The 26,127-nt window shown below is 38.8% G+C and overlaps 1 protein-coding gene across 2 annotated transcripts in view; it reads left to right on the top strand.

The window, feature by feature from the left end:
- The first annotated feature begins 1 nt into the window (after window position 1).
- NNT (nicotinamide nucleotide transhydrogenase) overlaps window positions 2-26,127 on the top strand; it is a 44,917-nt gene continuing 18,791 nt past the window's right edge. Inside the window, exons 1-16 of one of the 2 annotated variants that reach the window (XM_071581080.1) lie at window positions 2-79; window positions 958-1,152; window positions 8,026-8,255; window positions 9,361-9,578; window positions 11,001-11,088; window positions 11,700-11,788; window positions 14,405-14,592; window positions 15,319-15,452; window positions 17,685-17,876; window positions 18,815-18,968; window positions 19,859-20,020; window positions 20,823-20,933; window positions 21,689-21,834; window positions 22,563-22,758; window positions 23,376-23,609; window positions 25,499-25,659. In XM_071581080.1, coding sequence (XP_071437181.1) covers window positions 1,002-1,152; window positions 8,026-8,255; window positions 9,361-9,578; window positions 11,001-11,088; window positions 11,700-11,788; window positions 14,405-14,592; window positions 15,319-15,452; window positions 17,685-17,876; window positions 18,815-18,968; window positions 19,859-20,020; window positions 20,823-20,933; window positions 21,689-21,834; window positions 22,563-22,758; window positions 23,376-23,609; window positions 25,499-25,659 — 2,454 coding nt within the window. In that variant the 5' untranslated portion in view covers window positions 2-79; window positions 958-1,001. Of the gene's footprint in view, window positions 80-555; window positions 777-957; window positions 1,153-8,025; window positions 8,256-9,360; window positions 9,579-11,000; window positions 11,089-11,699; window positions 11,789-14,404; window positions 14,593-15,318; window positions 15,453-17,684; window positions 17,877-18,814; window positions 18,969-19,858; window positions 20,021-20,822; window positions 20,934-21,688; window positions 21,835-22,562; window positions 22,759-23,375; window positions 23,610-25,498; window positions 25,660-26,127 lie in introns of those variants that run through there. The other variant, XM_071581081.1, reaches the window with a different exon arrangement.

The raw sequence follows: 26,127 nt of genomic DNA on the forward strand, positions 1-26,127 counted from the left end.
GGTTGGGCCCGCCCCAAGGTCGGTCAGAGCCGCGGCGGCGGCACCGCGGGCGGCGAGAGGAGTCGTGCGGGAGCGTGCGGTGCGTGTGCAGGGCGGGGCTGCGAGCGGCGCCGTGTGGGGCGTGTGCGGGGTTGCGAGCGGAGCCGTGCGGGGCGTGTGTGCGAAGCGTCGTGCGGGGCATGTGCGGGGCGGCGAGCGGCGGCGTGGGGGCCAGCAGTGGCACTAGCGCCGTGTTGTCCGGGCGCGGGCAGGGGCCGGGGAGAAGGCTGCGGTGTCCCGCCCTGGGGCAAGGGAGAGAGGGAGAACGCGTGGAGAAGGCGTGTCGCGGGAAGGGGCCCCGGGCGCCCTGCGGGAGGTGCGGGGCTGCGGGGAGGTGCGGAGCTGTGGAAAGGCTACGGGGCTGCCGGAGGGTGCGGGGAGGTTCGGACTGCGGCGTCCCCGCGGACAGGGCACGGTGCCTGGCGGGGGACGAGCCGCTTGCCCAAGGTCGTTCCATGGCCACGGGCTATAAATAGGGAGAAGGGGCCGCTCCGCGGCGTTCCGGGACAGGAGCCCGTTCCCGGCTCCACTGCCCGGCGTGTTCCGCTCCGAGTGCGGGCCGGGCTGTGTCCCGCCCGCGGCGACTCTGCGGGAGAGCTGGCAGGGATTGGATGCGTTTGTTTGGTTCCCTGGGGCGCGGAGAGTCTTCACGTGTCACAGTTCCTGGTTTAGGGTAGCGGTGTAAAGACAAAACAGCCTTGAGTCACAGAAATGCCATCTCCAGCCCAGTGACCTTGGTGCGTGTTCTACTTAGGCTGGAAAAAAGTTTGATTTTGTTTTCTAGCCAGAAAGATAAAGGTGGGAAGGAACCATCGTGTTGCGGCTACTGACAGTCAACTGGCCTTAAACCTGCTGCGTTTACATACCTTCTGTCCAGTGCCATTAATAACTCTTGCTTTGTTTTTATGTGTGCCACAGGAATTCCATACGTGGCAAGGAATTTGCTGTGAAGTCTGGGTGCGATGGCAAGCCTTCTGCGTGTTGCTGTCAGTGGGTGCTCAACTCCTGTTTTTGGCAATGTGTTGCCGCCGAAGGCGCATTCTGCAAAGATGCCGTGTTTGCGCATGTTTAGAACCCACCAGATGCTTGGGTCTCAGGCAGCTCCAAAGCCAGGTAAATTGATGAAACTCTTGAAAATAATGTGTTGTTTTAAAACATGAATATAAATTGTCTCTTCTTTGGTTTTTTTTTCTTTCAGATCTGCATTAGTACAGAAAAGACTTAAAATAGAAATCATGTCAGCAGCATACTTGAATCAGCTGCAGAACAATTTTAGACTGACTTTATAGGGCTTATGCAGAAGGTGTTTGTGTTTATTATGAGTACTTTGGATCCAAATAATTTTTAAGGCTAGGGACTTCGAGGGCCTGTTAAATGCCTTGCTTGAGGGAGCTATTTAATCAAATGCTTTTCTTAGTTAAAAGCTTGAGTTTCCCAGCAGTTTTGATAGTGCAGCTTTTTGTGTGCATGTGAGAAAAAATACAGACCTCACAAAGAGAGCATCAGCAAGCATGACTATGTGTAGATACAATTATCTCATCTAAAAAAACCTGCTAACTTTGTTCAGGAAACTCTGACATTGCACCACTTTGTGTAGGGTTTGTAAGTATATTTGTAGTACTTAAATTTTAGCAAATAATGGATGTTTTCAAGGAAAAAAGAAGTGGAAAAGGTGGCATCCTCATTTCCAGTTGATACTATGAGCCTGGTGTATGAAGATCAGAACTGATGTTTTTTTTCTCTATTCTGTGCTGTGCATAGCCTTGCAGGTGGAGGACTGGAGAATACATAATGTAGATTTAGTGTTTTGCCCATTAATCCTGCATGGGTCATGTCTCCCTTGGAATTTATGGACCTTGCTTCAAGGCAGATCTGGGGTCTTAGTCTGCAACAGATTAATGTGGAGAGTTGGACTGACACATCATGTTTAGTTCTTCCAAATGTAGGCAGTAGGTAACTGCATTAGATACTTTAAAGTATTAGGAAAGTAGGGCTGTTTGGGATCAGAAGTTTCTGCTTGTGAAAATATGGGACATAAAATTACCATGTGTAACCCTGAGAAGCCTCTTTTATAGAACTTCTGGCAACACTAACATTAGGTGGCCCATTTTGTGCCTTTAACTCAGCTACTGAAGATTTTGAAACTTCTGAGGAAATGTCAGGAGAGGAAGTTTCTGTACTTTGAGCCTCCTGACAATCTGCATCAGGTGGCTTTTTACCACAGTGGCATGGTGAAACCTGAATTTATTTGCTCTGGTAGATTTGTGATGTTCCAAATTTTTGTCTATATTAAATATTTGAGGGAAAGAGACATCTGTCAGTCTTGACATGGCAGATTGTCCCTTTGCTGGGAGTGTAAACTGGGATGTAGGAAACTGGGTTCAAAGGTCTTTCTGAAATGTCCCAGGTAAGTGCCCTTGTTGTTGTTTGAGTTTGGAATCAATCTTTGTATTTGACTTGGACCACAAATTTGATCATGAAACTGAAGAATCCCTTCAGTTTTACTGCAATTGGTGTGCTACTCTGTGCTTTTTCTTGTTTTTTAGAATAATTTTTTGAAAAAATTTTCCCAAAGGATGCAGAATTCTGATTAGTGTCATGTGTTTAACGGTCAGTGCTGCCCCTTCAAATCTGTTGGGTGGAAGACCTTATTTAAAGATTAGTAGTATTCATGAAATGCAGTTGTTTAAAATGGAGAATTATAGCTGTGAATGTTTTTTGGTTGATAATTAAACTGTCCCCATATATCTTTTTGGTAATGTGTTTTGTTATCCAGTAGAGGACAAATCAAGGATTAAACAGCAATTGAATGACAAACTAGAAGCAGTACTATTGCTTAGATTTACTTTTTAAGTGCTCTTAAATAAAAATACAAAATAACTAAATTTTATTCTTTTAGAGATTATCTTTGAGTATAGCAACACTTGGTAAAATCACTGCAACACTAAGTATAAGTTTTCTGAAAAGACTAGTGTGACTGTAATTCTTCTTAAGCCTGCAGTTGCCTTCCATCTCTCAGATTAGCTTTCATTTGATCCAGGCTGTCTTATGTACAAAAGTAACAGCTGCTTGAGGAGGGAAGAGATTTGGAGTCAGCTGAAAAGCAAACTTGGATAACGTTTTTGCTGCTATTTATTTTGCTGCTACTTGTTTATTAGAAACATAATTTTCATGTAGGAGTAAACAAATATTCCTGTAACCTGTCTCAAATAGTCACCAGCACTGGATGCTTTGAAAACAGGCAAAACTTTCTGAAGCTCTGGAATGGGTGCTTATGGAGTGACAGAGTCTGAGATTTCCAGTATACTTCCAGACTGGTATTCCTACAGCTCTGCAACTTTTACCACTCTCTGTCTTTGGACTTTTAATAACCTTTTTATTTTGTTGCTTGTTTTTAAAAAATTCCCTGTTTTATTATTTTTCCCCTAAATCATGCTTTTAAACATATAACAGTTTATTTTCAGTTAAGTCTCTAGGTAAGCTGTACATTGTCTATAAACAAGAGACATTTTCCTTTAATTTCATTTTGTAATTCCTTGCTTCTGTAACAGGGGGGATTGGGTGTTTGTTTAATCTTCTGTACCATTTTTTTTTCTTTTTGCCAACATCATATTGCTGTTCTTCGGAATATGTCCTCATCTTCAGAACAGGTGAGATGGTTTGTTTAAAGGTTATTAGAACAACATAAAAATAGGCAGATTACATATCCTGTTTTTTCATCCCACAACATGTGGCATATAGTCTAAGCTTCTTTATCTTTTCTCTAAGTCAGTTTCTGGTAATTGTTAATACTATTTTGCTGCAGACTACTTCCCCAAATTGTGTTAAGAAGGTTAAAAATCTGTATTTTTTGCTGTAATTTTAACTTAGAACTTCTTTTATGAGTCTTGTAGATGGAAGTTACATAGAGATAATAACTTTTATAGTTTTGTTTACTTGAAGTAAGGACATACTTGTTCTCATTACGCTATCAAGATTATGGTAAGGGTATGACAAAAAGTGGCTTACTAGTTTTTCTGAATTCTAGTTTATATATTCCTTTCTAAGGCCTGTGATACTTAATGATTCTACTTCTCATAGTGGCAGAATCCTATTGGTGTTGATTTTTTTTTTAATAAAAAAGTACTGTGTATCTCTTACTCCATGAACAATATACTAAAAATCTACATGTGACTCAGAAAAGTGCTCCAGGTATGTGTATATCAATCAGCATTTGCAAAATGTCCTTGATGCCATAAAGCAGTAAGTCACTAGAACATGCTCATGGCACTTTATAGAGAGTTTATCTGACATGAAAGGTTAGAAAGACAGCTTGGAAGCTTCACATTGTCATGCAATTTCAAGCCCATGGCAAGGATAGCAGATATGCTTCCACAAAATAAAACCTAGATTTCAACCTCTTAAAACTAAAAACTCTAAAGAAATTACTGAGTTCAGCAAACTAATCTGTGCTCATTGTGCAGTTTCCTGCAAACACCTTATCCATCATGCCCTGTTGTTTGTGTCAGCACAGAGAGGCAGGCGTGACAGCCACAAACTTGTGGCTGGAATGCGAGGAGTAAATTTATTTCCATTACCTCTGTAACAATGTCCCTGAAGCAGCACCCTGGAAGAGAAACACCAGTGGAGGCACAGGCCCCAGTAAATCATCCCGTCTGCTATTCACACAGGCTTACCAAGAGTTATTTCCAGCTGCAAGGTCACTTGAGCGATTTACAATCCTCCTTGTCAGTCTTCTGCTTTTTAACTCTTTCCTCCCAAAACCTCTACTGAATTTTTAACATAGATTTTTTTTTCCACTGGTAGACTTCTGCTCCATTTTGGTGTTGAATGTTGTGAAAGCTCAGGGCAGTCTACTTGAAAAATATGCTGTACCTGCTCTAGGTGACATCTGTTTGCTTAGGTATTAATTTGCTTTTGTATTTACTGGTTCCTAGAAGTTTGTTAGTGGAACAGAGGAAAAAAGAATGTGACATGAGAATGAGACCTGTTGAATGTTTATCTTGGATTTATCTCCCAAAGTATTGGAGGAGGGCATAGTTCTCAGTATTGGTCTCTGGTCATTCTGCTTATTAAATAAGGTGTAAATACTTTCTATCTGAAAAAGTTGTGCCTATTTTTATTGCAGTTAAGATGTAACAATGTGAAAGAAGTGAGGAATGAGGAAACACATTTGGCATCTAGAGAGTGCATATTCCTGTCCTGTTCTTTCTAATTATTCTATTCTGGTACTCCACATAAAAACAAATTAAAAAAAAAAGAAATCAGAAGCATCTATTGCCATATGAGCCTCAGGAGCTTAAAAAAGATATTTTTTTTGCCTGAAAAAAATTAAAGTTTTAGCCATGTGTCTGTGTTTAAATTTGCAGTTGTCTTTCTATTACCTGTATGCTATAATTTATTCCTTCTCTTCTCCTCCCCTCTTTTCCCCTAGCCCTGATCCTTCCCCTTGTCTTCCCCTTCTCTTCCCTGCCATCCTCTCCTCTTTCCCCTCTCATCCAGTCCTTCCATTTCTTAGCACTTTTGTGCTACAAAAACTTCCAAAAGAAGAGTGAGAATGTAGAACTCAAGTTCTTAATTTTCCCCTGTGATTTTTGAAAAGCTTTTTGCCTTTTATCCTACCCTAGAGCTATTTCCTTTCTGAAATTACGATTGGTCTCTGGTATCCTAACAAATTTCAATCTTCTAGGTTTCATTCCTGCTTCTAAAAGACAAGAGAGCTCATTTCCACGGAGTTGATTTAGTGAAAAACAGAAGCAGGACTTTATTGTGTAGTAATTAGAAGAGATGGGGAGAAAGGTGCCTTCAAATGACAGAGGGTAATTTGAGTGACAGCAGCAGTTACCATAGCTGACAAGTGGTTAGTGCTGCTGTGGTAGGTATGGCCTGAGCTGCACGGTGATGTTTAGATGTCCTGTCTGCTGTTGAAGCAAATCATTGCAAAGCACTGTTACCTTTGTGGGTCTGTTATAGATGTGCATTCTCACTTCTGTTGTGTTTTATGTTCTTTTAATGTATGTTTTCCTGAATTGAATTTTTGTCTTGTGATTAGAACATTTTAAATGTTCTCCAACATATAAACTATCAAAACACTTCCATCTTTGAAGTATTTGTTACCATTTTATTCATTACATTTCAAAGACAAAGTTAAAAAAATCATAGAATCATTAAGATTGGAAAAGACCTCCAACATTGACTCCAGCCTTTGACTGAACACTACCTAGTCAACTAAACTACAGCACAAAGTGCCACATCCAGTCGTTTCTTGAACACTTCCAGAGATGGTGACTCACCAGCTCCCTGGGCAGCAGATTTCAGGACTTAACCACCCTTTCAGGGAAGAAATTCTTCCTGATGTCCCATCTGCCCCTCCCTGGGCTCAACAAAACCTCCCCTGGCACAGCAATTAAAAGTAATACTCTTCTTTGTCTGGTGATCTTTGGTTTTCTTTTTGAATGTGTTCAATCTTTTTTTTTCTTAATCAGTTAGTAAACTGAGAAATATAGGTAGATACTTAACTACCAGTTCTTAGTAATTCTGTTGTGCATTTTCAGAACATAAATTGATAGTATCTTGAAAGTTTTAATCTAAAACATTTTCAGATTTTCAACTTTAGGTTTATTATAGTGCAAGTTTTATTTCATGGTTAAATTATTTTGATATTTAAACCTAAACCTAGTCCCTCCAAGTTCTTATTTTGTAGTATGTTTTTAGCTTTGTTTTGTTTCTAGCTGTAAGTGAAAAGGAGGCCTTCCTAAAATATGAATTCCTTGTCTGGTACACATTTTCCTAGCACAGTACATAGTGATGGACATTTTAAAAGCAGATTTGTAAATTAAAACAAACCTTTCATCCACCTTCTCTCCCTTTTTTTGCTTGAGGTATTTTGTTTGGTGGGTTTTGTTGTTGTTGCTTGATCATTAATATGAGTGACTGCTTAGACTGCTTAAGTTATATTTCATTAATATCTATGTAGTGTAAATGTCTTGCATAGTAATGTCACAGTCCAGGTTTAAATTATTGGCAGACATCAGTGAAAGCTGGTACAGGATCGGGCCTTGGTTGGACTGCATGCTGTCAGTGTAATTGAAACAGTGTGGTAGTTTGATATGTGGTTCTGCTTGAGCCTGTATATTTATAAATAATATATTTAAACACTTGTTTGGATCAGAGAAGTTGAACTCCCAGATATTAGATTGGAAGCCCATAAATTATACGTAAACAAAGTTAGACGTTTGTAATTTGAAAACTTCAGCTAAAACTGATAAATTTCAGCTTAAACAGTTTCCTGGTGTTACTTAGTGAAGCTTTGGACAAATTAAGAGAAGGAGATAATATTAAAGAGAAGTACTGCTGAAGAAGCTTATAGATGGAGAATCCATTCTTCAGCTACTTCTAAATTCACAGTTTTCATTTTTGTGGCAACTTTTAGAGTACCTCATTGCTGTAGTTGTCCCTTTGAATGTACTTTGTGGTACATATGTACATTCATTAATAGTGATTTGAAGCAACTGTAATTTGTTAGACTTTAAAAACATGTTCAATTAAAATGGAGTCCCACTGTTCAAGCTCATTTGTTTATTTCTTCACAATAAAGTGGAACTGACTGGAGAGAGATTTAAATTCCTACCTGAGGTAGAAAGTGTTACCACCAGAACACCAGATATGGTGTAAATCAGAACGCCAATTACACAATCAGAACTGTGTAAACTCCGAAGGGTATGACCTGCACCAAATACTTGTTCCTGCTTGTGTGGCTGATTGTGCTGTCCTGCTGATTGCTGAGTGAACAAGGATCTCTAGGAAGATGATGTAATTTAAGGAAATCTGAACAACGTCCCTAGAAAATAGCATTCTGCTTCCTCTTCCCTTAGGAGGGAGAATTGCTAACTGTGACATGTCTGCATGTGTCTGTACAACATTGAATTAATATCAATTAATTAGTCTTTAGTACCACTAATGTTGTCCTGTCTGCCACTCTTGCAGGAATTCCATATAAACAGCTGACTGTGGGTGTCCCCAAGGAGATATTTGAAAATGAGAAGAGAGTGGCTCTATCACCAGCTGGAGTTCAAGCTTTAGTTAAACAAGGCTTCAGTGTTGTGGTGGAATCTGGTGCTGGAGAGGCTTCCAAATTTTCTGATGACCATTACAGAGAAGTTGGAGCAAAGATCCAGGGGACCAAGGAAGTCCTGGCTTCTGATTTGATTGTGAAAGTAATTGCTTTATTAGTGTATTTTCTATTACATTCTTTTTGAAGAAACGTAAACATAATTTCTCTAATAGTCTGCTGAAAGTTCAGATAATAAGGTCCTTCAAATTAGTATTTTCCACTCTCTGTTCTGATTCAATTTTAGGTTGTTTTTTTTTAATAGCTCAGTTGTCCACGTACATTAAAAAAACAAGAAAACAACAAACAAAATTGAGGATAATTTCTTAGCAAATTTTTAACTGCTTTAGAGTTGTGTTTTGTAGAGTGAGGGAGATTAGTTTTGGGCTCTAAGCAGGTGAGATCCCTGCTCTAAGAAACCTTTTCTTCAAAATTAGTGACACATAACTCGAGTTCCTCTGTAGACAATTGCTTGGAATTGTAAAGGTATAAGTTTCTAACTTTTTCAATTCCACAACGCACTGTGTATCCAAAGTATTTGTTATTAGGTGAGTTATAGTTAATTTGGGAAAACTGATAAAAGCAAAGTTACTTGAGAGGTCCTAGGTTGTGCAAAGTCCTAAAGGAAAAAAGAAGGAGACCTTAAGGTTGATGTTGAGGCTTCCTGTCATTGCTCTGTTTGAAGTTATGCCATCATAGTTAAATGTGGAAATTTTGTGAGCTTTGTTATGAACAATCCTTCAAACTCTATCTTAAGTGAGAAACTTAACTAAATATTGATGAAGATTACTATCTGCTGGACATTGGGCTTGAAATTCCCTGTGTGTAGTCATGCATTGCAACCTAACTAATGATTCTTAGCCTGTAGAGCTTAATTGTCACATCTCTTAAGTAACTATTTTGCTTAAAAATGGTGGGTTTGAAGGTAGCTCTCTGTTAGAAAAGACAGGGGCTGTTGGTTAAAAGCCATCAGATCTTTCTGAAGGTGTGTGCTGACCGTTAGTGCCACTAATCCACATAGAGCTAATTCCAATATGTGAACTTCTATTAAAAAGGGCAGTTAGTTCAGTTGTATGAACAGCCTTTGATATACTTCCTTCCTTCTATACTTTGTGGATGGGACTGGACAGACTGTGGGGTGGGAGAAAGGAAGTGGAGTGTGTTCTGATTTCTTTCCTCTAATTAACTTGGAAACTTCTGTCTGCCTTCAGGTGAGGGCTCCTCTATATAACTCGACTCTAGGTGTACATGAAGCAGATCTTTTTAAGACAGCGGCGACTCTGATTAGTTTTATCTACCCAGCACAAAATCCAGACCTCCTGAAGAAACTTGCAGAAAAAAAAGCTACTGTTTTGGCTATGGATCAGGTTCCACGGGTCACCATTGCTCAGGGATATGATGCACTTAGCTCCATGGCCAACATTGCTGGGTATGGCTCTTTTTTTTCAGCTTAATCAAATACAACTGGACTAAAAATCATAGGCTTTGATATTAGTATTATTGGTATGTGTAAAACAATACATCTCTGTTTTCATGCAGCTGTTTCAAGCAGTATGGTGCTGTTGGGAGGTGCCAAACTAGTACTAAAGTTTCTTATGGTCAGCTTTGCAGCAGATCAGAGCAAGGCTTTTTAAAAAAAATAAACAAAACTGAAGGCAATTCTAATTCCACGACTACTTTGCCTCCTACCTTTTTGATCTGAACTAGGTCAGAGAAGTTGTTATCACTAAGTCATCTTCAACACAGATTGTCTGTTGATAGCATCTCATGCTGTGAGGAGCTAACTAACCTAAACAACTGACATGGCAGCTACAAATAAAAGATCACATTTCTTCATGCTTTGTTAGGTATTGCAGTGATTTAAAATGTTGTTGTCAAGCTGACTTCTATTATTTGGGTGTTTTGTTTTTTTTAGATTTTTTTTGGTTGTTGTTTTTTTTCTTTTTTTTTGTTTTAGTTGTTTTTTTTTTGTTTTTGTTTTTTTACTTAGATGTTGTCTGTGAGGAATAATAAACCTTTGAAAAGGCTGCTGGATTTTGTGCACACAAGTGGGATACATCCACTATACATGTTTAGTTGCTGCTCTCAGTTTTCGCTTGGTGTAACTTAACTAAAATACAGAAATTCATAATGTATTTAAAGGCATAAAATCTGTAAGCTGTATTCCAAATTTGAACTAATTTTATGTCACACAGACCTGCACATGCCTGTGCTAGAGACAGGAAAATGAGTGGAATTGGACTGGTGAACCACAAGATAGTAAAAGTGCAAGAAAATGTGCATTGTTGTTAAGATACAACAAAATTACATATTAATCTTGATTTTCAGATAGTGGTGTCCAGCCACCCAGTCTCAGATGGGGCAAGTGAAGTAACAAAGTTAAGCTCTTTGGCCTAAGTCATATAGCTTTGCAAAGTTAGGATTAGAATATCTTTTTGAATGTGCACTTGCTTGTCTTAAGTGAACTTGCTGCAGAATTACTCTAAGTTCATGCTTCCTACTGTAACAAGCCTCAGGTTACACCCTTTGAAGGTCATTTCAAAGACCACAGAGATAACTTTTGACAAGTTAGGCCTTTATTTTTCAGGCAAAATTTTATTTGAGAGCATGCATAGTTGTGGACATCGAGTATACTGCAGTCCAAAAATTATGCCTGGAAACACATTCCATGATTAAAAAATGGGGAAGAAATATGAACAAAGACTGTTAAACTTGTACTCAATACTAAAATATTAAGCTTGCTTTTTCTTACACATGCTACAGTCCAATGTTCATCTTTTTGATTGCTGTCATGAGCAGAATTTTACTGAACCTCGCAAAATACTGATATGTGTTCATCCTTAATTCACAGTTACAAGGCTGTGGTACTGGCAGCAAATCACTTCGGTCGATTTTTCACAGGTCAAATCACAGCTGCTGGTAAAGTTCCTCCAGCAAAGGTATGTGCAATTAAACACATACTGTGGCAGAAGAATATGCAAGTTCCTCATCACGCGTCACCATTGCTGAAACTGTTATTTTTTTCTGCCTTGAAGCTAGTTTAGAGACTCAAAATCACTGTAGTTATTCTCATGCTAATTTTTGTTCACATCTGTACTGTCTTTGTTTTGGGAACAATAAGATAATTTGACTTTTGTTTAAGTTTGCTTAATTTTAAACATCAGACTAGCTCTATGTAGATGGATTTTTTTTTTTTTCAAAATGAAGGAAAGGAAGCAGTCAAGAAAATTCAGAGGTAGTGGAATTTCTACTTCATCAAAGGATGCAATGGAAAGGTTTACGTGATTGGAATTACAGGTGGACTGCATTGAAGAGAGATGAAAGTGGAATTGGGAAAGGAAATAAAATCGGAAGATAAATCAAAGAGAAAAATCTCTACTTACTTACATAAAGTATAAGCCGGAGATGAGTTGGCTCTTAAATATGTGAAATTAGTAATTACAGTATTTAAATTGTTAGATTATGGAGCATTTTTGCCAAAGTAATTTAGGTTTCTGTGTCCTAAGGTAACTTTGTTTAAATGGCTGTTTAATGAGATTTTTAATTCTAGGTCTTGATCATTGGAGGAGGAGTTGCTGGTCTGGCTTCTGCAGGAGCAGCGAAATCAATGGGTGCAGTGGTTCGTGGATTTGATACTAGGTAGGGGTGTGAAAATAGTTGTTTGTGGCCATACTACAGTGAAGGAATTTCTACTGCACTAAATCACAGTTTATTTCCTACCTTTTCTATTACATCATTATTCATTCAATTTTTATGCCTCAAAACAACCAAACCTTACAGAGAGCCCTTCTCATTAAATCATTTTGACTTTCATAAATAAAAAGCTTTTGATGCAGTTTCATACCTGTATACTCTCATTCACCTCTACTCTCCTGATCCCAGAGAGGCCATCGAGGAATGCTGGAGAGACACTTCTTTCAATCTGCTGAAGGAGTGAAAGAGTTCAAGTTACTTTATTTATAAAACTCAGAGCAAAGAAAAAGAAGTTTCAGCGTAGCAGTTTTAAATGCTGCTTTCCTTGAGTCTCTTCTTTATCATAGAACCACAGAATCGTTTGGGTTGGAAAAGACCTCCGAGATCATCAAGTCCAACCCTTGATCCAACTCTAGTCCATTTAGTAGATCATGGCACTCAGTGCCACGTCGAATCTCAGTTTAAAAAGCTCCAGGGATGGGGAATCCATCACCTCTCTGGGCAGCCCATTCCAATGCCTGATTACTCTCTCTGGAAAGAATGTTTTTCTGATCTCCAACTTAAATTTCCCCTGGCAGAGCTTAAGCCCGTGCCCCCTTGTCCTATTGCTGAGTGCCTGGGAGAAGAGACCAACCCCCACCTGGCTAGAATTCCCTTCAGGTAGTTCTAGACAGTGATGAGGTCACCTCTGAGCCTCCTCTTCTCCTGGCTAAACACCCCCAGCTCTCTCAGCCTCTTCCCATAGGACTTAAGCTCCAGTCCCTTCACCAGCCTTGTTGCTCTTCTCTGGACTCGCTCCAGCACCTCAATATCATTTCTGAACTGAGGGGCCCAGAACTGAACACAGTACTCAAGGTGTGGCCTCAATAGCGCTAAGTACAGGCGAAGGATCACTTCCCTGGTCCTGCTGGCCACGTTATTTTTGATACAGGCCAGGATGCCATTGGTCTTTTTGGCCATGTGGGCACACTGTTGGCTCATGCTGAGCTTCCTGTCAAGTAGTACCCCCAGGTCCCTTTCTGCCTGGCTGCTCTCCAGCCACTCTGCCCAGCCTGTAGCACTGCATGGGGTTGTTGTGGCCAAATTGCAGGACCCAGCACTTGGCCTTATTGAACTTCATCCCATTGGAATCAGCCCATCTCTCAAGTCTATCCAGATCCCTCTGCAGAGCCCTTTTGCCTTCCAGCAGGTCGACACTCCCTCCCAATTTGGTGTCATCAGCAAATTTGCTGATGATGGTCTCAATCCCCTCATCTAAATCATCAATAAAGATGTTAAACAGGACTGGACCCAACACAGACCCCTGGGGAACACCACTGGTGACCGGCTGCCAGCTGGATGCAGCTCCATTCACCCACCAGCACTCTCTTGGCCCGGCCCTCCAGGCAGCTCCTAACCCAGCAGAGGGTACACTTGTTCAGGCCATGGGCTACCAGTTTTTCCAGGAGTATATTATGGGAGACAGTGTCAAAGGCCTTGCTGAAGTCTAGATAGACACATCCAGAGCCTTACCCATAGCCTTTATGTTCTGAAGGATTCTTTCATCCTGTGGCCATTTTTCAGAGCAATAGACTAGGAAAATTGGAGAGCACGAACATTTTTCTTTCTTGCTACAGGCACTGCAAACTTGATTAGTTTTTTTCTGCTAAATGGCCTTATTATATCCAATTTTTACATGCTTAATGCAGTATTCACATTAAAATGACGAACTTATGTTTTCATGTAGAAGTGGTATCTTTTTATGTAGAAATGGCATCTACTGCTACATAGCTACATCTAATATGAAAGAATTAAAATTAATATATCTCCAGATTTATGATGTGCAACATGAAAAAACCACTCTGGTTTCTTAGAAAATCTACATATGCCTTAAATGATACAGGAAAGGGTTTATTTTTCATAGAAGCTTGGTCAAAAGCTGTCTAAAACTTCAGATTTTTAAAATTCCCTTCTTAAGCACCCTATATACTTTAATCTAGAGGTGCAAAGATGCTTCTGTCAAGTTCTCTGCATGTTATAAATGTTCACCTAATACTGATATTAAGTCTCATCATTTACTTTGATGTCACATGATGCAAAATAAATTATAGAATGACTATTAAAAAAAGTCAACTCCAAACACCCCTACCCTGGCAATTTTCCCTGTGAAAATAAGACTCCTACTTCCCATTTCACAGCTTAAAGACAGGGCCACAGATTGTATCTGTATTGCCTAAGTTAGGCACTTAAGTTTGGGCAGTAGGTTTACCTAGTCATGACAAGAGAAATGCATGAGCAGAGCTAGTCATCAGTTAAACCCTCAGTTTTGAGGGTTTTCTTGGAGCTAATTGTGCAGGAAACCAAGATTGACTTTATTCCTTATCCAAGTCTGTCTGGAACCTAAATTTAGTGATGCAATTACTTTTTGCACTACGTACAGAAAGTTGAGTACTTAAGTTATGGTCTCCTTATTCCTGGAATAATTTTTATGTCTCTTGTCTGAAGACTGCTACTGAAAACACTGATAAAGCCGTTGTGTGTTTTTAAAGTGTGGTTCCCTCTCCTTCAATTTTCTTTTTCTAGAGCTGCAGCTCTGGAACAGTTCAAGTCTCTTGGTGCTGAGCCTTTGGAAGTAGACTTAAAGGAATCTGGGGAGGGACAAGGTGGTTATGCTAAAGAGATGTCCAAAGAATTTATTGAAGCTGAAATGAAACTCTTTGCCAAACAGTGCAAAGATGTTGATATTATCATCACTACAGCACTTATTCCGGGTACGTTTTATGTATAAAATGCTAAGTAAAAGTTGGCATATTTTGGAGCTGTGCCTGCCTTGAAAACAGAAGGGTTAGTGACTTATGTCTGTGAGCAGGTAGTTCTATCCTTTTGTAATAAGTGCCTGGTTTTAAAGTGTGTACCTCTTTTGCAACTTTTACATTCATAAACTGTCAATCTTTGACTTACTACAATCGTGTTTTTCTTACTAAACACAGAGTAGATAATAAATCAAGTAAGAATATGTAATTCTTTTGCATACTTACTGGATATACTGTACCTACTGTGCTACAGAGCTTTTGCACTGAAGCAACTCTGAAATGGTACTCACTTTGCAATTGAAACATGGTAAGGCAGAGCTTAGATTTTAGTGCTTTGTATTGCACAATATCTGTATTTTAATAACTTACAAAGATGCTTTTTATTTGTTATGACTTGAATTCTAAGATTGGGTGTTACCCATTTGTTGACAAAACTGGACTTGCTAGCATGTTTGGTAGGCAGCCCCTGCATAAATTTTTATATGCTTTGGAACAGGATATTCTAGTTTATCTTCTCTCTGTCTTAACAAACCATCTGAGATATTTTATCCTAGGTACTGATTAGTTGAAAATTTGGCTTACAAAAATAGGTTTATAAATAGGGAAAAGAGAGAAGTAATCTCCAGAGCTCAACAGATAGAAAGTTGTATTTTGTGTTTAACTTGCAATGTTTTGTCTTACCAGGCAAAAAAGCTCCTCTCTTGTTTAAGAAAGATATGATTGAGTCAATGAAGGAAGGTTCAGTTGTTGTGGATTTAGCTGCAGAAGCAGGGGGTAATATTGAGACTACAAAGCCTGGGGAAATGTATGTTCATAAGGTAAGCATTTTAATCTGCAATTCATTCTCAGTTTGCCTGATCTCACATTGTGTTTTGTAAACTATGTACTGAAAATGAATAGGTGATTTTGCTGTTTTTTGTCTGAAAGAATCCTTTACATTTGCATTTGGTCACTAGTAATATGTATATGAATTTGAATATTTAAAAAAATACAAATACCTTTATATAGTGTTAATTTGCTTCTTAATGGATGTTACAGAATTCTTACTACTTAGACTTCCAAGTCCAGTAATTTGTCTCTGCTGAGTTGAAGGTGTGGCTTGATGTCTATTTCTTGGTCTACCTAAAAGAGACAGCAATAGCGATAGGTTCTTTGACTTCCTTATGTCGCAGGTTTAGCCTAGCTGTTGCCAACCCTGGACTGGCCCCCCCCTTTCCCCCTCCCAGAACCTTCCCAGCAAAGGAAAGGGAAAAAAAAACTGAAGAGAAACGCACTCTAAAGAAACTGAACTGAATAAAAAGAATAAATTATATTTACTAACATTTACAAACCACACTGTATACACAATACATAGGATCCCACCTCCCAGGGGAGAGGGGAAGGGAGAAAAGGGGATTGATTAGCTGGGAAATAGGGAAGACACCAACCCAACCTAAAGAAACCGAATGAATCAAAACAAACACAATTAAAAACCTTAAGGAAGGGGAACAAGAATGAAACAATCTCACCCAGGACAGGAGAAACACCAGGGACGGAGGAACCAGACCTCCACCACCTCCCTCCAGCTCCTCAGCCCAGGACCCGACGCAAGAACAAAAAACCACTCCCCCACTGCTACGTGGAAGACCCGTGTGGAATACTTGTAACTTCCTTAGATACAATGGTTACTGAGGAAGCCATGGGTCAAACCATTACACCTTATCACCTCCCATAGCTGGAGGCTGACAGTCCTTGTCATAGGTAAGGTAAGCAGGTTCAGACTATGTCAGTGTTTACTTCAGCATGTAGTCTTTGACTTAGTTCAATACAATTTCAGCTGCAGAAGGGTCCTGGCTTTGTATGTCTTTAGCTTTAACGTGTCTGTCTCCCACAGAGTACCCGAAGCACTCATAACCCAAACTAGGTGTAGCATAAATTGATTCATTAAAATAAGCAATTTTGCTCCAGTGTTCATTGGTTCAGTTGAGAACTTGTTTTTCTGAGTTTTGTTTTTGGTACTTGTGAGAAATGTACTAGTAATTATAGAAATCTGGATGATGACATTGATAGTAGCATATTTCCAAGTTTGTGATTTGGTAGTGCAAGGACATAATGCTGTTATTTGTGAAGCCTGTCAAGCATTGCTGCCATGGTTGTCATCAGCATAAGCAGACCTCTGTGTGTGTATATATCATAGAAACATATGTTGCATTTGGCTTTATGACTTTCTAGAGCTTTTGATGTCATTGCTTAAAACCTGAAACTAGAGGATGTAGAATACAAGTAAGCAGACACTTGCATGAAGAGTTTGTATGGAGCTCTTCTAGTCAGGGAATTATTACCACTGGATTTCCTGTACTGGCACTCTGCTATGGAAAATAGCAGCAGTGCAGAAGTATTAGGATTGTGCCAGAGCATTGCATTAAGAAGCCACAGTTCTGGAAACATGGCTGTTTTAAGTTTGAAGTTGTGGGGAGCAGTGTTCTAACACAAGCCTGCTTAAGAGTATATGCCAGCCTCAGCTTCTCTTTCCTTCCACAAACCTGATGCCCAGGTGTACTCTCATTTGTTCTTTAATGAGTGAGGATATATTGCATTACATTTTCACACAGGAAGCCAGACATATTACTGGCACAGCTAGCTAGCTCTGAGGAAGCTCCCTTCACTCTACTGGCATACAGAAAGTTGCCTCCAGTGGTTGTTTCTAGAAAACTGAGAAGATGCCAAGCATTAGGCAGGATAATCTAATACCTTAAAGAAGTTTAGTTCTGAGAGAATGGTAGGATTTGGAGAAGACAAGCTCTTGCACCAATACATCTTCCTCTCTGTGTAGGCTTGTTGCTAGTGGCATTTATGGTGGTAGGTTTGATCATGTTGGGTTCTGTAACTGCTGTAAGTAATCCTCCCCTGACTTAATAATGTCAGAACTGCAGGTAGCAGTTTTAGCTGGGATTATAAACAGAAATAAGTGAAAGAGTTTGGATATATATTTCTGGAATGATATACTGGAAGACATGATGCTCTTTCAGAGGTTGTATAATCCTTATTATTTTACTTGGGTTTTTTTCTAGGGTGTTACACACATTGGGTACACAGACCTGCCTAGCAGAATGGCTACTCAGGCTAGTACCCTATACTCCAATAATATTATCAAACTTCTAAAGGCTATTAGTCCTGACAAGGAGAACTTCTACTTTGATCCAAAAGATGAATTTGATTATGGGACGCTGGATCATGTTATTAGAGGAACTGTAGTAATGAAGGTAAGTCAGAAAATGCTCTCTTCTTAATTAGTGAGTACATACTTAACAGTTATCGGTGTTTTCTTCAAAATGCATTCAAAGATACTGCATGTCAACAGACTTCACAGGTGGTGTGATGGAGAGTGTGGATAATTGTATATTTATTCAGCTGAATATTTCTCTGTCCATTTTTGCTGAGGGAAAGCTCTTTGTTTTGTCTTCTTGTCAAGGTTAAACAAATACCTAATGTCCCTACTGTTGAAAAATAGCAAAATGATAGTTTGCTTGTTATATTCATGTGATAAAAGTATATTTTTATAAGACATATTTGAGATTTTACTACAGGACCATAAAAACATTCTTTCTTTTTTTTTATTTCTTTTCTTTAAAACACATTTTACTTTTATAGTATCCTCAGGAAAAAAGTGATGAAACCTGAATATGCAAGATACTTTGAGCTTTATTAGGAAATAATAAAGTACAAACTCAGTGCATCAACCATAAGGGTTCTCCTTCTACAATTATTAGGAAATAATAATTTGCAGTTTAGGTAGAAGGTATTACTTTCAGTTGAGCTTTGGTGCATAATGCTGCCAACACTTTATTATAAAGTTTATGATGGCTGCCCTGGAGGAGAATTGCATTGACTTAAGCTCTCCCAGACTATTGATGTAGTGTGTACAGCTCAGAGCTCACAGCTGCACAGTTCTGTCTTCAGAGGCCTGGAGGACAGCAGAAAAAGGAAGATATCAAGAGTGGTCTGGACAGGCTCTGATTGCAGTTCAGACCTCTAGCAGATTTTTACCAAACTTATACTGATGCAGAAAAGGAAGGTATTCCTTTGGCATGGCTGTAGGATGTTAGGACTTAACCTGAATTTTGCAGTATTAAGAAGAGAAAGCTTCTCTAACTACAAAGTATTTGCCATGTTAGTCATAACTGTAAATATTTCTCCACAGGATGGCAAGGTCATTTTCCCAGCACCTCCACCAAATAACATTCCTCAAGGGGTGCCTGTTAAGCAGAAGACTGTAGCAGAGCTGGAGGCGGAAAAAGCAGCTACTATTACACCTTTTAGAAAGACTATGACTAGTGCATCTTTATACACAGCAGGTAGGCAACTTCCAGAGTTGGAGAATTGTTGTGGAGTACTCATTTGGCTAATGCTTTTAAAGTGGCTCATCATTTAACACATCCAATTTAATAACTGTTTGTGAGAACAGTTGATTGGCTGGTGTATCCTAGTGTAAAATCAGGGTAGTGTAATAATTTGGTTTTAAGAGGGAAAATAAAACCTTAGAAATTTAATCAAAAGTATTAACATTTAAATAATTGCTGACTAATGATGTGTGCATGTATGTTGTTTGACTTTATTTAAATACCAGTAAAATGCTTAAAATTCTGAAGAAATCCTACCCAGGATTGTGCCCATACTTCACAGCAGAATCAGTTCAATGCCAGTGCTTTTTCAAGTTTTACAGTATTGTGTGAAACTTAAATACTCTCAGTCTGCTGAGGTACTGGGAATAGGACATTTGTCTTGAGAAAAAAAAATTGTCTTTTTGTGTCATTTGCTACTCTCAGTGCATAGAACTTCTTTATGAAGTAATTAACAAATTGAGTATTCTAAATGTTAATCTTTGTTTTTCATATGTATGCTTTGATATATCCTAAGTAGCATCTTGACATGATTGTGACTTTTCTATGTGTTTTATATAAGACAGGAGAGTGACAGGATTCAGTGTTGGTGTAGAAATGTACCTTTGCTGCATTGTGTGCATGCGTAACACAGTTGTTTGAAGTGTTTTTCTGGTTTTATTTTCGTTGTAAAAGAAACACTAGCCCTGAAAGATCTTTGTATTTCATGAAGATGATCCACCTGATCTTGAAACAAGCCCATGCCCAGAACTCCATTTTGCTTTTGTCACTACTGGCCTCCTGTTGTATACAGTTTAAGTGTAAAATATCACTGAAAAGTTAGTTTTCCTGTGCTTTTCTTCTAGGTTTAGCTGGTATGTTAGGACTGGGCATTGTAGCACCTAATGCTGCTTTCACTCAGATGGTGACGACATTTGGCTTGGCTGGAATAGTGGGCTACCACACAGTGTGGGGTGTGACTCCTGCTCTGCACTCTCCACTCATGTCAGTGACTAATGCTATCTCAGGTAAGTGGTGGTCACACAACTGCTTGTTTTCTGTTTGATGTAGGCATAACTCCTTTTACTTGAACTTTAGACAGAATTCTGCTGATATGCCTTGTAGAATGCCAAAGAGCCTCATACTACTGTGCTTATTTGAGTTTGCATTCATAAATAGCAAGGACACCTGAAACATAGTCTTCCTGAGAGTCTGATTTTCTGGAAAGAAGAGCAATTGTGCTGCTGTGCAGTTTTTAATTTTTTTAAGTGATTTTTTTTTCACTTGACTTGTCTGCTTTAAAGTTTTACTTGGATTGCTGCAGTCTCCTTTCATAGAACGTATCTTTCCTTCCCTTTTCCCAAAACGTTGCCCTGAAAATAACTTGTCTTTCATATTTTTTGCATTCTTTTATTCTTCACCTCAAACTATGTGTTTTGACAAAAGGGAAAAAACCCCTCTAGATTATGCATAAGATTCATAACTCTATAAATATGTAGGGTTTTATACAAGCGTGTGCGATTATGTGAGGCAGGTCAGAAGCCTGATGTACCTCGGGCTTTATAAGCAAAATTTCTTTTAGTGAGAAAGCACTTGGACACTAACTCTGCTTGGGCCCCTGTTCTTTAAAACTAGATTCATATACTAATTTTTTTCTTTTGGAACATGTTTGTATTGCTGAAAAAGACCATGGTAGTCTTCCTTTAAAGCGTAATATGCAGAGTAGGGGTCAGAATTTGAGTTGGCTGGTATTTGTTTGACAGTTTAAAAAAACTTGCTACAGGTATAGAGGCTTTTAAGGTTCAGTAACACTTTTTCCTTTTTAAATAGGTCTAACTGCTGTTGGTGGGCTGGTATTGATGGGAGGACACTATCTCCCTGAAAACACTCCTCAAAGTTTAGCAGTGCTTTCAGCCTTTATCTCTTCAGTCAATATTGCAGGTATGAATGTTAGGTTTTCAGCTGAGAGGAACTTCAAGAACTTGTATATTTTTTCAATTTCTTTTAGCTCTTTAATTGTATAGATTCTAGAAATATTAATCTGGGAATAGAATGTAAGAGCATTCATCAATAAAAACCCACCACCTCTCTAATTTTCATATTAGTTATTGTACATGGTTTGTATCCTATGTGGAGTCACCTTTTCTTAGGGAAATAGTTAAATGTGCATTTTCCTTTTACAGTATCCTTTGGGCAATTATATTATATATTATTTTTTCCTGTATATCCCAAGATGGTAATGAAATTATACTTGTATTCATTTTCCTATTTGAAATAGATACTAACGGCATAGAACAAAATTCTTCTTGCTTGAGCTTCAGAAGCCCCAGCTTTAATAATTAAAAAGACAGGAAAGTGAGGAATGTGACTTACAAATATGGCTTTTGGTAGAGTAGATAGGAAAAAGGACACAGTCATAAACTAAACTGTATCTTACAGTCAGTGTAGGGTATGGAGTCACAGCATGTCCTCCTTTTCTTCTGAATTTCTTCCAAAGGCTGTAAGACAACAGGTTTAAATCTGGTAGCATCTTTGTTTCCTGGTGATTTTCTAGATTACCAGCTTTTTAGAGTCTGTATTGGTGTCAGTTGCTAAAATGTGTGGTCATATCATTTCACTAAATATTTCTCTTATATCTTGGCATATGCTGAGTTTCAGATTTTGTTTTTCTAAGATTTTTCCTTTACTTTGTCCAGGTGGATTTTTAGTTACACAGAGAATGCTGGATATGTTCAAACGTCCCACAGACCCTCCTGAGTACAACTACTTGTACCTGCTTCCTGGTGGTGTTTTTGTAGGAGGCTATGCTGCAGCTCTCAGTGGGGGCTATAATATTGAACAGGTAAGGAGGTTACTATGGCTCTTAGGACTCTGGTCACTGTAATGCTTCGTCATGCCCATTCTGTTGAGGAATAAATGACGAAAGTTCCAAGGTCTTTTCATCAGCTACATGAGCCACCAGGTCAATCTGAAGTTGACTAACTTTAAGCTTGCAATCATACTCCAGATGAAACTGCAAATTTTAAAAGTTTTGTTGTTGCTATTTGTTTTTGTGTAAAGCAGCTGTTTTTATTTAGTGGGCTGTTTTCTTAGAAAATTCGAGGTGTGGCCTCACCAGTGCCAAGTACTGGTGAAAGATCATTGTCCTAGTCCTGCTGGCCACTCTATTGCTGATAGTTCAGAACTATCAAAACTATTTCATAGTTCAAATGTGCCATAAGCAAATTCTGAAACTATTCCCATAATGAACAGGACCTTTTAGCTTTGGGTTTGTACGAAGGAGAAGCTTGCTTCAGTACTGATGAGAAAAGTTGCCTTGACTCTCATATTTGTGCTGCAGATAAACAGAGGTTGTAAAGTGAGGGAAAAGTTTTATTGATATCACATTTTAATTGGCCAAAATCGCATGCTATGCAACAGTTTCTCACAGTCAGGAGTTTTGATTTCAATTAAGAACTGTGACTTAAACACATTCTGGAGAAATCAGCTCTTTTGTGTGATAATCAGGAATACTTTTGATAGTGATGCAATTTGTCTCTGCTTTGTATTGATTGTTTTCTTATTTTAAAGGTAATGTATCTGGGCTCAGGGCTGTGCTGTGTTGGTGCCCTGGCTGGTCTGTCTACTCAAGGAACAGCTCGTCTTGGAAATGCTTTGGGTATGATTGGTGTTGCAGGAGGTTTAGCAGCAACTCTTGGAAGCCTTAATCCCTCACCTGCATTGTTGGCACAGATGTCAGGTGCAATGGCTCTTGGTGGTACCATAGGTATGTGTATGATACCATGAACTAGCAATCCATGTTCTATGCATGCATTTATGTGAGCTGTATAATATTGTAATACATAAAATACTGTGTAGCTTGCAGGTGAATTGACCAATTTACATTTGTGGGTTGTGCAAAATTATGTTGCAAATGTGTGAACAAAAAAATATGACTTCCAGGGCTTTTATTAATGCTCAGAATGTGGTAAAGAATGGGTAGACTGGTGGAAAAGCAGGAGCACATCTTCTCTTTTAGGGAAACTGGGTGTCCAGAGATGAATGAGCTTGCTTAACTTCATACTTCTATTCAGTTCCTCGCTGAATACTGTTAAATTCCCTATTTCACACAGTGCTTTTGTCACAGAAAACACTGAATTTCTCAATATTTAGTGATGCTTCTAAGAACATGATATGCTTTAATCTTCTCTCTAGTTTTCATGATGTCCCCATTGCACAAAATACACATGTGCAGTGTTCAGTTCAATGCCATAGAAATTTCTAATTGGAACAGTCTTGTGTGTGAGTGTATTCATTTCATGTTGAACCATGCTGCATTGATTTCTGACTGAACAGACTGGTTTTGTTTTGTAAGACTTCCATTCTGTCTTCAACTCTCAATAGGTCTGACGATCGCTAAACGCATCCAGATTACAGATCTGCCTCAGCTGGTGGCTGCTTTCCATAGTTTGGTTGGTCTGGCTGCTGTGCTCACCTGTGTAGCAGAATACATGATTGAATATCCCCACTTCGCTACTGATCCAGCTGCAAACCTCACTAAGATTGTGGCATATCTTGGCACGTACATTGGTGGAGTGACTTTCAGTGGCTCGCTTGTTGCATATGGAAAACTGCAAGGTGAGACCATCTGTTAAAAATTAAGGATTTGGTAAAGTGATTTGCCCCTGTTCCCCCACCCCCAAGGATTTAGCTCTGCCTTCAGAGTGCTGTGTAATTGGAAAGAAAGATTGTATTTTGCATCAGATAAAGGCTTATATGTTTAATGCTTATGAGCATACTTTTTGGCTTTACCATATTTAATTTGTGTACATCTTTACCTGTGAAAGGTTTGTCCTCAGTGATTAGGCATATTACTACTATTTACGATGAAATCCTGTAAGCTTCCCTCAGTTCATCTTTTCTAGAAGTAAGTGTTGCTTTAGTGTTGTTAAGACTCTACCTGATGATTTTCCCTAAATTGATTGTATTGAACTTTTATGATCAGAACTTTGTATTCCTCAACAGACATTCCTTGGTGTTGCTGGATTCAGTGAGCACCAGTAATATTTATGGAATTTAGTTCTTGGTATTGCAGGCTTCCTTCAGGTGGGCAGCTTGCAGTATCAGTTGAGGTTGCCTCACTTTAAACCATTCAGTTCACTGTCTGTTTATCTACTGTGCAAACTCCATGCTCTGCACGTCTTACTGTTTTAGTAAATATGCTTTCTGAGTTAAATACTCACAAATTCCTGATCCTTATGCACATGAAGGTTTCTTATTACATTTTTTTTTAAGCCTACAGCTTTTGAGAGACTCAGGTAATACCTACACTAAGAATTTCAGGCTTAGATCTTCCTATTGCTAGTTTTGTTGTTACCTTTGCAGTAGTTCGTTTGGGAAATATCTGTTTCCTTTCTTCAGTATTTATGAGACCAGCTATTGAAGGAGGAAGCTTGACATGGATGGAAAGCTGTCTTCTCTAATAATATTTTGAAGGATTTGTCAGTAGTATGTATTTCTGATGTATCTCTGCTAAGCAGTTACTCATTTATTTCTTCTCAGTCTTTTTTTCTCCCTTCATCATACCCCCACAGTGATTATGCACATGTCCCTGATGAACTTCACTGCCTGTTTCAATCCAATCTGTGTATATTTTTTCCCCCTTGCATTTTGATGTCATCATGATATGAAATACTAAGCTTATCTATACTATTGAACTAGTGATTCTATACTGTGGAAAAGGTAGTAGATCACACACTTTGACTCCTAGTTCTGAGACCATCAGGTTCTCCTTTCCCTTGAATTCAGCTAAATTTAAATGAGACACTCTTTTACTTCTGATGTAAGTAATTACTGAGAAGTTCACATTATTTCTACTCCTTGCAATGCTGTTTGGGTAAAAATAAATGCCTAATAAGAAAATAAATACATGATTATGTTTTTAAACTGAATCACACAAATACTGAACTCCCTCTTCCCCTCAAGTCTCTACCAGTGTGGGAAGCTGTGGGAGGTTCTGTGTGGCTGAGGGTAGTGGTGGAATTAAAGCATTTGAAAACAGGAGTGGTTCATATCTGGTGTTATCTGTGTAGTTGTATTTTTCTAAGCAGACAGCTTTTGAGAGACTGAGATTATATCTGTGTAGAAATTCCAGTTAAAAGTTTCCAACTACAGTGTGTCTTACACAACATGCCAAGACTTGGAGTCAAAATGAAAGGATTTTTTGAAGGAAAAATAAAAAGGCTTTTCAAGAGCAGAAGAGATTTTTGTGACTATTCTGGGGCACTTTAGTGAAATTAGGAACAAGAGTTTAAACAGAAGTATTTGAGAATCTTAGAGTAATTTTGAATGTTTTGCAATTCTGAGTCAGCACAAGGTCTCAGCTTCAACTGACTTGCCTTATCTTCTTTCCCTCCCTTTTTGTATTTTTATTTTTTCTTTTGCTGAGTTATTTAGTCTTCTCTGAAGACAAGAAACAGGCTCTCCTGAATGTACATTTCAGTCTCTGAACATGCATTTTATTGCAGGTATCCTGAATTCTGCACCTCTGCTCTTGCCTGGTCGACATGCACTGAACGCAGGATTGCTGGCTGCCAGCATTGGTGGGATGGTTCCATACATGATAGATCCAAGTTACACTACAGGAATTACTTGCCTAGGTTCTGTGTCAGCACTTTCTGCTATAATGGTAAGTCAAGAAACTGTACAAGGTGAAACAAATTTAAAAAGCAGCTTGTGGTACAGCTTTGCAAGTTCCCTCTGAAGGAATGTATTTGACCCTCCCGAGTCACAGTTGGCACAGTGTCTGCCTGTATGGTAACTTGCAGCAGCAAATAGCAGCTGACTTTCCTAAATCTAGCGGTAAACCAGAACTGCTGCAGAGAACAGGCATGTATGTATATAATGACTTCTTGAAGCCTTTTATATGAGAAAATAGTATTTTAGAAGACTTTTTGGAACGTTATTCCTTAAAATACTTAAAAAATCTCTGGATTTACAGTTTATCATGATAACTTGTTAAGGTTATCCGCATGTGTAACTTACATTCATTCACACCAGTGTTGCAAAATTTACCCTGAATATTACCATGCTGTACACTGAGTCTTGCCAAGATTGCTCAGTATGAATCCTTTAATGGTATGAACAGTTCCATGGA

Source organism: Pithys albifrons, chromosome Z (genome assembly GCF_047495875.1).
Source record: "Pithys albifrons albifrons isolate INPA30051 chromosome Z, PitAlb_v1, whole genome shotgun sequence".
NCBI lineage: Eukaryota > Metazoa > Chordata > Aves > Passeriformes > Thamnophilidae > Pithys > Pithys albifrons.